The sequence below is a fragment of the Lithobates pipiens genome, unplaced genomic scaffold (genome assembly GCF_037356315.1).
Source record: "Lithobates pipiens isolate NorthernLeopardFrog02 unplaced genomic scaffold, aLitPip1_a1.2 Scaffold_25, whole genome shotgun sequence".
In the NCBI taxonomy this organism is placed as follows: domain Eukaryota; kingdom Metazoa; phylum Chordata; class Amphibia; order Anura; family Ranidae; genus Lithobates; species Lithobates pipiens.
Genome location: NW_027507787.1, coordinates 173,640,654 through 173,653,518, shown reverse-complemented (window position 1 = coordinate 173,653,518; position 12,865 = coordinate 173,640,654). Strand labels below are relative to the sequence as shown.

The following is a 12,865-nucleotide window of genomic DNA, read 5'->3' as shown; positions in this document are numbered from 1 at the left end:
GAAACTATCCCGCTTAGGTATTGCTTCGGTTACTCCCCTTCTCACTTTGAATGCCAGTTCACACCAGAATCGCACTAGCGTTTTTTTTTTAATTTTTGGTTCAGGGTTTCCCTTAATATTCATACCAGACCCAAAGGGCCTGGTAATGGACTGGGAGGGGGGGGGGGGGGGTTTATCTATATGGCCAAGACCCAACAATGCATTACAGCCGCAATCAGTTTTAAATAACTTTTTTCCCCCCTTTAGAAATGTCATTGTGCCGTGGTACTGCTCTAAAACACTGGAAAACTGCACCACTTTACAGGCATGCTATAGACACAAATCCCCCCCCCCTCCCCCCCCCTAATGCTTAAAGTTTCATTTTAAGCATTATTAAAATAACTGCTCCCAAAAAAACTGCAGTTTTTTAAAGTTTTTTTGCATTGATACATATCCCCTGGGGCAGGACCCAGGTCCCCAAACACTTTTTATGACAATAACTTGCATATGAGCCTTTAAAATTAGCACTTTTGGTTTTTCATGTTAATGTCCCATAGACTTTAACCTGTTCAGATCCACGCTATAGCAGAATGACGGCTACAGCGTGGACCTGCTTTGCCAGGAGGGCATCTAATGACGTCCTCCCGTACCTGAGCAGCCTGTGCTCCTCCGGCAGGGTGCGCGCAGCAGGCTCTGTGATCAGCGAGTCTAAAGCCGCGTACACACGATCAAACAATCTGGTGGAAAAGTCCGGCGGATGATGTCCCCGCCCATTATGATGTCACAGTCCCAGCATCCTCTGGGACTGTGACATCATAATGGGCGGGGACATCATCCGGCAATGTCCCTATATAAGTCACCGCATGCTGCGTGCCTGTCATTGTGACCAGAGACAGCGACGGGGCAACAGCTCAAGAAAAGGAGAAGAGAAGAACAGAATAACAGAAGTCAGCGGCGACAGAAGACCGGGCCACCGCTTGTAAAAGAGCTTGAAGGCGCGGTGGCCCGGCAAGAAGAACCAAAGAGGGGGACAAAACCCCCGAAGTCGGAAGAAGAGGGCGGCGGCGAAGAAGAAAGCCGGGCTCCTCCACTAGTAAAAAAAGCTAGCAGAAGATAGTGGAGAAGTCCGGCGAGAAGACCCCCGAAGACGGAAGAAGACCACCGGAGCTGTGCCATAAACTATTTTAACCCTTGTGTGTTGTGTTCTGAATAGGCCCAGCAGCTAACATTTTAACAAAAGATTAGGCTTCACCCCGTAAAAGCTAGTAGGGAACGTAATGTGTCGGGTTATCATGGCAGATTGCTTTTCCTTTCTGGCACATTTCATATAAGAGACTCATTGTACATTCACAATAAATTATACCCATATGTTGTACTCAACAGTTCTGAAAAAATAAAGTAAAAATATTCTGTTTTTAATAGCGTACTCTTCCCTCTGAGTGATGACAGAATCCTGCCATGAATTATATGTGGATGAGAGATCTGAGTGATGCTGGGAACAGATGGAATAAAAGTCTGTATGGACTCAGCTCCAAATATTTAACACAAACTGACAGCAACACACAACTGAGGACCAAAGTAAACCCATTAAGCCTGTTTTTCATCTCTCATTTGTGTTACATGTTTCTAAGGGATCCATTTATGTAACTGTATTAAATAAAGTCTTGGCTTCTTTCACCTTACTAAAGAACAATAGGTTTTGCCATCTCTCCCATTTGTAACTGTAGTAAAGAAGATATACAGTGAACTCTAGCTTTTTTTTTCCTCCAAAAAGGTAAAGTGGAAGAAAATGCTAACTATTAGTGCATTAGTACTAATTATTAGTACTAAACTAAGTCCTTACCTGGTAAGATTTGGGGAAAGGGGGTGATTCATTTGAGGATGGTGGTGAGAACTTTACTGTAGTTCTGCTTTAACCATAAAACACAGAGTTTTTTTTAAAGTTGAAGAAATTCTCATGTAATCAGGCAAATAAACACTTACAAAACAGTAATTTGGCCCTAAGGGCACATGTACACATGATCTGAAAATTGGACAAATTACAATCGTTAGTACATAGCTTTCGAGAGCCGATTACGACAGTGCATCCGATATTATCCGTTCGGACAAACACAAAATGATTTTCGTTTAATCAGTACAGTTGTCGTATAAAAATACAATACAAATACACAACACATTCACTTCCGTTTTTTTTATTCTGTCGTACGAGAATTTTTGTACCTTTAGTAACCTCTCCGTTTTCGATATGCGACTAGCATGCAAAGAAAAATGGACGATCTGCCATCTGATTTTTGGATCGCGTTTACGGGCTATTAGCATAGAATCAAATAGAGTCCTAAAAGTAGAAGTTAAAATTGCGAACAGTCAGGGTCTTTAGGGCAGAAGACATGCAAACTGTCTTTTCTGCAAAAAAAATACACTCATCTGCATTTCTAAAATAAAATACACTCCCCGGTCTGTTCGCAATCTCCTGTAGAATGTACACGGAGTGCGACTGCACTCCTGCAAATGCATGCCAGCCAATAAAAATGGCTGAAGACTGGTACCTAGAAGAAGTCAGGGAGAAGATCTGTTGTCTGATTTTCGGATCATGTGTACAGGCTATTACAATACCTTAGTTAAAGTAAACCTGTCATGAGAGACACATGAAGGATTCTACTGCTGACTGCAGTATGAAAATACTAGTTATCTGGTTGTCATGTTGACCCTTTTGTTTCCATGTTTTACTCAGACAAGAACCTAGAAAAAAGTATGTAGCAAGTGAAGACAGAAAGGCTGCTCTGCAATAAATTTGTTCACAGCACCTAGGGTCTGGCAATGGTAGGTCCGTAAGGTCGTTGCCCTATGTCCCCATTTGTTTGATTGGGTCGCATTAAAAATGTTGTAGGCATATAGCAAAGTATCCCAGCTTGTGGACATCCTGGTCTGCTGCCTTGGCAGCTTAAAGAGGGGTAATTTGGGTGTGCTAAAAAAGTGGTTCAACCGCCTGTTTAAAAGATCTTCCAAGTCCAAACAAGCCTTGACTCTATCCTTAATAACACCCCCCCCCCCCCCCCCCCCCAAAAAAAGTCTGTTGCCTTTTTTGGTGGCCATACACCCTTTTATTTTTTACCTTTTATTCAAGTTATCTAATCGATGTGCGATTCTATCAAACCAATCAGCAGCACTGTGGTACTTTGTTCATAAATATGATTGTATTTCTATTATCAATCAGATTTTGCAATTGCATGGTGGAAACAGATGCAATTGATAATTTATAATCAAAAGCTATAACTGTAAATGAACTATTGTTGCAAGTTTAAATAGGTTATCAACTAAAGATCAAATATTACCAGCGAACGTAAAAAACAAAAACAAAAAACGATCGTTAATCGAAATGTTTATGGCCACCATTAGTTCTACTTTAACTGTCACCCTCGCTAGCTGCCTTAACTTTCAATCTTTTTCCCACTGCCCTCATTTTCCTTCCTGGTGACAATGGTCAGGTTAAATAGCAAGAGGGGGGGGGGGGGGGACACTTTAGTGAGAAAAACAGGGATTCTAACACTTCATCACTCTATCCAAACCAAAAGCCAAAGTATTCTTTCTTTTATGTGTCCAACCTGTTCCTGAAATCTCATGAAATTACACACACCGGGATGTGGACCCAAGTGTGACTAACAAGACACATTGCTGAAAGCACATCTGCATTTCTGTACAGGCACCTCTACTGCCATAGCAAGGACATTATAACGTCACATCCACAGTGCTTTCATCTCAGGATTCATGGATCCTCTGTTGGCGTATTCTATTAAACTTTCCACAAGTCAACAGGAAATTGGTCAGTCAACCCCCAAAGAGGCTGTTGAGCTGTGGAGCGGAAGGAAAGAGCAGTTAGAGTAATGCCGCTTACACACGTAGCGGACTATCCGGCGGACTTAGTCTGGCGGACTTCCCGCCGGACTGTCCAAACGAGCTACTTGCCCACACACGGCACTTTTTCAGCGGACTAATACGACGTACTAAGTCCGCCGGACTATCCATACCATATCCATACTTTAAAAATGAACGGACTCGCCCACACACGCGGAGGAAAGTCCGCTCATTTTGAGCGCATCTCCAGGTAGCCGGGGCCAGCGAAAGGAGGCGTCGCTGGCCCCGTCACCTGGTATGGACTTAAGGGGGAACCCTACACCGAAAAATCGGCGTGGGGGTCCCCCCCAGGTCCACATCAGACCCTTATCCGAGCACGCTACCCGGTCGGCCAGGAAAGGGGCCCCAGAGCTGTGCAATAAACTATTTTAACCCTTGTGTGTTTTTTTTTTTTACAGATGAATAGGTAGGGGTACATTGTACCCCATACTACCTGGAGACGCCCTCAAAATGAGCGGACTTTTCTCCGGGCGGGAAAAGTCCGTTCATTTCAAAAGTATGGCGGACGAAATGCGAGTCCGACGGACAGATTGGAGTGCAAAACTACTTTCTAAGTCCGCCGGACTTTTGGGTAAAAAAAAGTCCGCCGGAGCCTACACACGGGGGGATTGATCGTGTGTACGAGGCATTAGTATACCTTTCTGGAATAAAGCTCCACCCAACTCCATTTTCCTTTTTTTTTTTTTTTTTTTTCGTGGTCTATAAGGCCTTTTCTACTTTGGCAAAACATAAATAAGTTAAATAAAAAAATAAAACACCATATTTTAAAGAAATGATACATATACAGTACAGAATGGTCTATACCAGTGATGGCGAACCTTGGCACCCCAGATGTTTTAGAACTACATTTCCCATGATGCTCAACTACACTGCAGAGTGTATGAGCATCATGGGAAATGCAGTTTGAAAACATTTGGGGTGCCAAGGTTCGCCATCACTGGTCTATACTATGACCTATTGCAAGGAACACAAACCACAGCAAATTCCAAGTAAGGTGGAAGGGTTGGCCTACACAACTGATCTCAAAATGACCCTCTCAATCTGTGCCGCTACCTGACATTACCATCTGAAAGTTATAATTAAAAAAACCTTAAAACTCAATTGAACTACTTTAAATTACCATATTTCTGTAATGCAGTCTGATTGCATATGCAGTAAAACTCTTTTTTTCTGTCATTTCTCCTGCAGTTAGGACAGGCTCCACTAAACACTGTGCTAATGAATGTCGCTATCACTCCCCGAGTAGTGCTGCTGATTAGAAAGTGTTCGGGGGGAGTAAACGGGAGAGCTGGGCAACTTTTTTTTAGTGTGGAAAGCTACTATTTGCTGTGAGCACAGAGCTTTTTTAATCCTTGTTGCAAAAAAAAAAAAAAAAAAAGAGGGATAATTTCTACTTTTTTTACTGCCCAACTGCATTACAGTAATACATTAAAACAGTTCACTTTGATTTTAAGAAAAATTGGAACAGCACTTTATAATGCCCGGGGATGTTCAATGGAGAACTCCATCTCTGAGCACTTTGTGACAGCTGCGGTTCCCCTCTCCTGAGAGTTTCTGTAAGGCAATACATTTTCTCTTATGCACATCAGGTTTTGTTTTGTTTTTTCCGTTTTTCTGCACTCTTTCTCTATATGCCCTGTTCCCAACACTGGTATCACATGCAGATTTTTTTCAGCACAGGAATCTGCAATGTGTATGCAGTTTTCTGCATGGGAGAAAACTGGCACGACATCAGCACTGTGGTGTGAACAGGGCACATAAATGACACATGAAAACTGATGTCAACGTGCATTAAAAAATCACTGAAAACGCAGATGAAAACTGATGTAAACTTATATCCCTGTGAGCGAAATCTGCAAGGGTTTTCCATCAGTTTTCAGGTGTGAATGAGTCCTATAAAAAAGAAGTTAAAATTGCGAACAGTCAGGGTCTTTAGTGCAGAAGAGACATGCAACTGTCTTTTCTGCTATAAAATACACTTATCTGCATTTCTAAAATAAAATACACTCACCGGTCTGTTCGCAATCCCCTGTGTGACTGCACGCCTGCAAATGCGTGCCAGCCAATTAAAATGGCTGAAGACTGGCACCCAGAAGAAGTCAGGGAGAAGATGCCAGTGCTGGTAGGGGCAACCGTCGAACCATTGGAACTAAGCATTTTTACCTTTAGTTCCACTTTAACACAATAAGGCCCTCTCACTTAATCATGTAGCTGTAATTTTTTGAACCTCATTGAACTATTTTTTTAAATACGGATACAGATCCTGGAACGTTAACTTTGTGTAACATCAGGTAATTGAATGGAGTAAAAACACTGTTCAATAAGGGCCGGTTCACACTGCGGGCGATGCGAGGCGACACGACTTGCCTCGCCGCGATCTGACAAGTCGCCCCCGTTCTGTACAATGGAACCGTTCTGAGAGGAGCGACTCGAGTCGCTCCGACTCAGAAAAAAGGTTCCTGTACTACTTTTGGGCGACCTCGGGGCGACTTGCATTGACTTCTATACAGAAGTCATTTGCAAGTCGCCGCTGAGGTCGCGGCGAGGCAAGTCGGTGTCGCCTCGCATCGCCCGCACTGTGAACCGGCCCTAATACAGAGAAGACCAATATTGTGTACTCATTGAAGCACCCTTTGAAATATTTTTTTTTTTCAGTTCACCACCTCACTGAGAAGTGCATTGAAGAAGTAGTTTGTCATTCAGTCTTAGAACTGCACGATTCTGGCTAAAATGACAATGGCAATTTTTTTGCTTAGAAGATAGATCACGATTCTCTAATGATTCTCATAGCATAACATCTTCTTTCACATTCAACAAAATAATTGGGCTAACTTTAAGGTTTAGGTTTCTTTTTATTAATTGAAGTGTATCTTTCCCAAAAAATTGCATTTGAAAGACCACTGTGCAAATACCGTGTGACATAAAATATTGCAACAATCGCCATTTTATTCCCTAGGGCCTCTGCTAAAGAAATATATATAATGTTTGGGGGTTTGAAGACATTTTCTAGGAAAAAAAAAAATAATCAGATTTTAACTGTAAGAAAATGGTTTAGACTTTAAAGCGGAGGTCCACCCTAAAATGGACCTTCCGCTCATCGGAATCCTCCCCCCCTCCGGCGCCACAATTGGCACCTTTCAGGGGGGAAGGGGGGTGCAGGTACCTGGATAATCCAGGTAACTGCACCCACTTCCGGGATAGCTCTCTGCGGAAAGGGGAGTAGATTACGCCCCTTTCCGCAAGTGCCCCCCCCCTGCTGGGAAACACACAGATCCCAGAGGCAGCGGGGACCGTCCTCATTGCGCAGCGCTACTCGCGCATGCGCAGTAGGGAACCGGGAAATGAAGCCGAAAGGCTCCATTTCCTGATTCCCATACCCAAGATGGCGGCGGCAGTACCGATCTAGAGATCGGCTTCGGGTGCCGACATCGCGGGCGTGCAGGACAGGTAAGTGTCACTATTTTAAAAGTCAGCAGCTGCAGTATTTGTAGCTGCTGGCTTTAAAAAAATAAAAATAAAAAAAAAATAAAAAACGCGGAGTCCCGGCGGACTCCCGCTTTAAGTGGTTAAACTTCCTGCATATTCACAGAGAAGTTTTATCCCTTTGATCTAAGACAGAAGAGTAACAATGTTGTTAAAAACTTGGCAGACTGCCAGAGTGAGCAGAGAACTCTCTATACTTGTTACATGAAAGAATTGGGAAACAATTGCAATACAGATCGTCAGAGGGGGTGAATCGAGATCACAATCTTTTAACGATTAATTGTGCAGCTCTATTCAGTCTACATTAGTCGGATAACAGATGCACTATTCTGTAAGTCCTTTTCCCCGCTGTTAAAGTTTGAATTTACAGTTGTGCATGATTTATTTTGAAGGGTAGTCCTTTTATTTAGCACAAAACTCACACAAGCTGGATGCAATCATCCTGGCATTGGTGCTCAGTTACTCTTACAGCTGCAAGCAAAACTTGTAATGTATATGGGGGACTGTACAAGAAGACGCTAAACATAAACAGTAGACATCTTGGAACTTGTTACCGTCTTTTCTTGGCATTTGTTTCCGGTTCTCCATCTTCATCACTAAAATCGGATTCGTAGCCTTGGTAGCCGCGTGCCTGCATAAAAAATAAATAATAAATGTGGGAGCCTTGGCTGTGACAGGTTTATAGCTGCTCTCACTATAAAATAAAGAGAGAATAGTGCAGAGGGCCAAGATGCTTCATGCAGGTTGTAAGAGGAGTGGTGGCCACTACTGTATGGAGCATTGGGGCGTCGTTCATGATGATTGGCATAAGAACAAACCTCGGCTGCACAATTTTCTTTTTTTTTTTTTTTTTTTTTTTTTATGTTTGTTACACCAGCCCAGCATCCATCTTGCTACAAGAGGCACCTGAAGGAGAGAGAAGCTGACAGCACCAGCAGGGACTGTCAGAAGGGGAGGAAAGTAGAGGTGCACCGCATAGACGTTTTGGTGCTGAAACCGAAAAACCAAAAATTCAGGATGTATTTGGCAGAAACCGAAAAAGACAGTTAAAGAGATACTAAACACACACAGTTTTGTTCCTATTGTTCCTTCTATTTCTGTACGTGGATGATGGCACTAATTAGACCCCTTTTACACTGGGGCTTTTCGGCCAATAGCAGGGCACTTTTAACTAGGGATCGACTGATATTGTTTTTTTGGTGCTGATACAATACCAATATTATGGCAACCTCTAAGGCCGATAGCCAATATTGCCTGCTGATATTCTGTACATTTAAAAAAAAAAAAGTTACACTTTTTTTTTTTCTTTTAACACAGTTATTGATGTCAAAGGAATGTAAACATCCTTTGTAACAGTAATAGGCAGTGACAGGTACTCTTTATGGAGGTCTATAAGACCCCATACCCTCCTCGGCACTTGAAAGTATTCAAAACATCCAGATTGGCATTTTTGAATACCTTCTATTTTTTAAAATTAAAACTGGCACCTTTAAGATGCTAATAATAAGTGATGTCATGACATTGCTTCTGGGTTAATAGATCCGAGATCAGAGCGAAGCACCGGCATTGTTCGGGTCTTCGGCCAGCCTGCGGACCTGACGGCTGGTTGCTCGGGGCTCCCATTGCGACAGGAGACCAAGGCTGAGTGGCAGAATGTCCCACAAGTGCATCGCCCCAGTGTGAAAAGTCACACTAGAATGAATGGGAGGTGGTCTTTAAGCGCCTAGCAGAGGCTATTTCCAATGCTAAAGCACCTGAAAATAACCCCAGTATGAAAGGGGTCTTAGTTTAAAAAAAAAAAACACATCTAAGTACTAAGTTTTTTTTTTTAATTGATATACAGCTGTCACATGACCCATTTCTTTTTTTAATTGATATCCAGCTGTCACTTGACCCAGATCTTTCCCAGCCTGTCTGCAGGGAAACATAAGCAGGAGGAGCTTCTAGTCCTTTACTGCTGGCCACATGTTCAAAATAAAAAAAAATAAAAAAACAGCCCTTGGAATACAAAGTAAAAATAAATAATATCAGTAATATGTTTTAAATTGGCACACAAATATATTTAAAATCAAATCTTTATTATTTTGTGGAAATAACCTGGTGTGGGCAGATTTCTGTCCTAAAATAAGAGAGGGGTGAAGCCTCCATTAATCTACATGTAATATCCCACCCCCATTGTGGTTAGCAGGCATGGAGGAGGAGGAGAGGGAGAGAGTGGGCTGCCCTTTACCATTGTGTATACATCCACATGTATGACTCTATAGTCACATGGGCTGCTCAGATGTGATGGGGAGGAAATCCTCAGCATAGAAACTCACTGAAAACTGAGCATGTGCAGAGTTATCACCACAGCTGCAAAATCCCTAGCTGAATTGGGGACATAAACAGAAGGTGGAGATAGAGAGCAGCAGGGTCAGCCAGGTTTTTGCAGAACACAGATCTCATAGTGACTGAGTATGAACAGCATGTAATGCACCATTTATTGATTGCTTTATGATTTGGGTTTAGTGACACTTTATTTGAACAAGCCGAAGTAAGAAGCTGATTGGCTACCATGCACAGCTGCACCAGGATTTTGCACTCTTCAGTTGTAAGAAATCTCCTCCAAAGAGTTTCTAATGGTTAGCCGGGTCAAACTGAACAGTTTTGGTCCATGAATTTCCATTCATTCCAAAATCAAATGAAATTCTCAAGTTCTTTTGAGGGACATTGCTGCAGTCATTGAGGGCCAGTTCCCACCACATGCAGTCCAGTGCGTTTTTTCAGCATCAAAAACACATGAAAAGTAGCTTATATGGTTTTCAATGGCATTGTTCACACCAGTGGTGTCAATTTCAGTTCCAGAAGAAAAAAAAAAGAAAGAAAGAAAAAAGTAGAACATGCTGCAGTTTTTCCTGCACTGGACTGTACTGGAACGCAGAAAAACGCAGTGGAACAGACCAAAAACACATGTCCTTATTTTAGGGCCAGTTCACACCATAGAAACCCAGTCTGGATGCATTCCAGATGCTTTTCTGCATGCACGTTTTTGATGCAGCCCAGTGCATTTTCCCCCCTCTTTTATCTGAACATTAAATAAGAACGTGCATTCCAGCGCATTTTTGGTGCATTCCATTGCATTTGCGACGCGGTTTACTGTGTTCCAGTATAGTGCAGTGCAGAATGTTCTACTTTTTTTTTCTGGAACTGAAAGCACTAGTGTGAAAATGTGAACATATGAAAGCACTAGTGTGCCATTGAATACTATATAACCTAATTTCAATGCCTTTTTGATGCAAAAAAAAAAAAGAATGCACTGGACTGCATGTTATGTGAACTGGCCCTTAAGGTTAAGATCCCTTTCATACTGCGGCGGGATGGGCGTTGGCAGTAAAGCACCACTAGCGGCCCAAAAAAAGTTAATAGCGCCCGTGTTTTGGCACTTCGGCAGCACTGCCCATTCATTTCAATGGGCAGGGGCAGTGGAGGAGTGCTGTATACACCGCTCCTGCACCAAAGATGCTGCTTGCAGGACTTTTTTCCCATCCTGCCAGCACACGGCTCCAGTGTGAACACGCTCGGCCTTTCCCACTGGGGTGGCTTGAGAGGCATTTTACATGTGCTATTTTTTAGCGCTAATGCCTGAAAATCTCCCCAGCGTGAAAGGGGTCTTAGAAAAAAAATGCACTGGACTGCATTAAAAATGCCCATGTGAAAACGCACGCGGACTGTGTTTCTATGGTGTGAACTGGCCCTAAAATTTTGTATGAATTTTGTATGAAATTTTATACTCTGCATAAAGGATATCATTTGAGGTATATTGAAAGGCAAACTTTTTTTTTTCCCCAGTTTGGATAGAGTAGGGAAGGGTTATAACCTCTGTCATGCCGCGTACACACGACTGGACTTTTCGATGGACTAGGTCCGACGGTCTTCCAGATGGACTTTCCAAATGAACGGACTTGGCCACACACAATCACACCAAAGTCCGACCGGACTAGAATAAGGAAGTTCATAGCCAGTAGCCAATAGCTGCCCTAGCGTCCGTTTTCATCTGTCAGACTAGTATACACATGAACGTATTTCTCCATAGGAACCGAGTTCAGGCCGAAAAATTTGAAACATGTTCTATTTCTAAAGTCCGTCAGATTTTTGGACAGCAAAGGTCCGATGGAGCCCACACAGGATCAAATTGTCAAAGCTACAATAGGAAGTAATAGAAAAATGATTCCAAAGTGAGGAAGACCCAGAATAAGTGTCCCCATTGGAAGATCCCCCTACTACTGTTCTGGGGACAGTAATACAATGTGGGGGGGTACTTTTTCTTCTTTTTTAATTGGACGGACTAATGTCTTTTTTTTTTTTCAACTTATTTATGTAACCCAACATCTGGGATTTTCTTTCACTTTTGATGGGAACATTAAACAAAACAATAATAGAGAGGGTGACTCTTCCTAAGGCAGAAAAAAAAATCCCTCGCCACTCCATTCAAAGCTACAAAAAAAAGTGGCTTTATTTTGTGCAGAGTAAATTAAAGAAGCCTGCTGGGAGTTGTAGTGCTCCTAGGGGGGCTTCCCTGCCATGCATGGAATGCTGGGACTTGTAGTCTTCCAGGAAAAGTCGACTTAGTTATGCACTACACTACAATGCAGGGAATGCTGGGGCTTGTAGTCCTCCTGGAGGAGCTTGCACAATTATGCAGTCTGCCAGCAAAGCATGCTGCGACCTGTAGTCCTCCTAGGGGCAACTTCACTGCCTGGCAGGGAATGTTGGGACTTGTAGTCTCCCTGGTGGCTATTACTCGGCTATGTACACTGCCTGGCAGGCAAAGCTGGGACTTGTAGTCTTCATGGTGATTAGTCCTCAGCTATGTACACTGCCTTGCAAGGAATGATGGGACTTGTAGTCTCCTTGGTAGCTATTGCTTAGCTATGTACACTGCCTGGGAGGGAATGTTGGGATTTGTAGTCTCTGGTGACTATTTCTCAGCTATGTACACTGCGTTGCAAGGAATGCTGGGACTTGTAGTCTCCTTGGTGGCTATTGCTTAGCTATGTACACTGCCTGGCAGGGAATGCTGGGACAGGTAACCCCACCAGTGCAGAGCCCCCAGCCCGAATTGCACTCCCCCCAGATGTAGACACAGAAATATACTCACATAATTGGACACCATGTCCCCCCTTCTTCATACAACACACGTTGTGCAGCACTATAAACAGTTCGATGGGAAACACAGCAAGTCGCGCATGGTTCCGCTGCAGTGCCGGTACATGGACAGCAGGGGGCCGAAGACTGGATGTGTATGGGTGGGTGTAGTGCAGGGAGGACGAGCAGGGCACGTTGACAGGGGGGGTGGACTAATTAGGCGCTGACCAGGGGAATTGCCTGGCTGTGGGCTGGTGATGGAGGAGGAGGTCACATCATTCAAAGTGAAATGCATGGGCTGCCATTGCTGACTGGTGTATGGAAATGCTGGTTGCCTGGCTGCCATTGTGACTCAGTATTTCCTGAG

General features: G+C 43.3%; 1 protein-coding gene across 4 annotated transcripts in view; it reads right to left on the bottom strand.

Annotated features, from left to right (window-relative positions):
• LOC143930676 (protein FRA10AC1) overlaps positions 1-12,645 on the bottom strand; it is a 67,446-nt gene extending 54,801 nt beyond the window's left edge. For all 4 annotated transcript variants that reach the window (XM_077455189.1, XM_077455191.1, XM_077455190.1 and 1 more), the window contains exons 1-2: positions 12,512-12,645; positions 7,929-8,005 (exon numbers count right to left, since the gene is read on the bottom strand). In XM_077455189.1, the coding sequence (XP_077311315.1) occupies positions 7,929-8,005; positions 12,512-12,526 (92 nt within the window). In that variant the 5' untranslated portion in view covers positions 12,527-12,645. The remainder of the gene's footprint in view (positions 1-7,928; positions 8,006-12,511) is intronic.
• Positions 12,646-12,865: the final 220 nt, after the last annotated feature.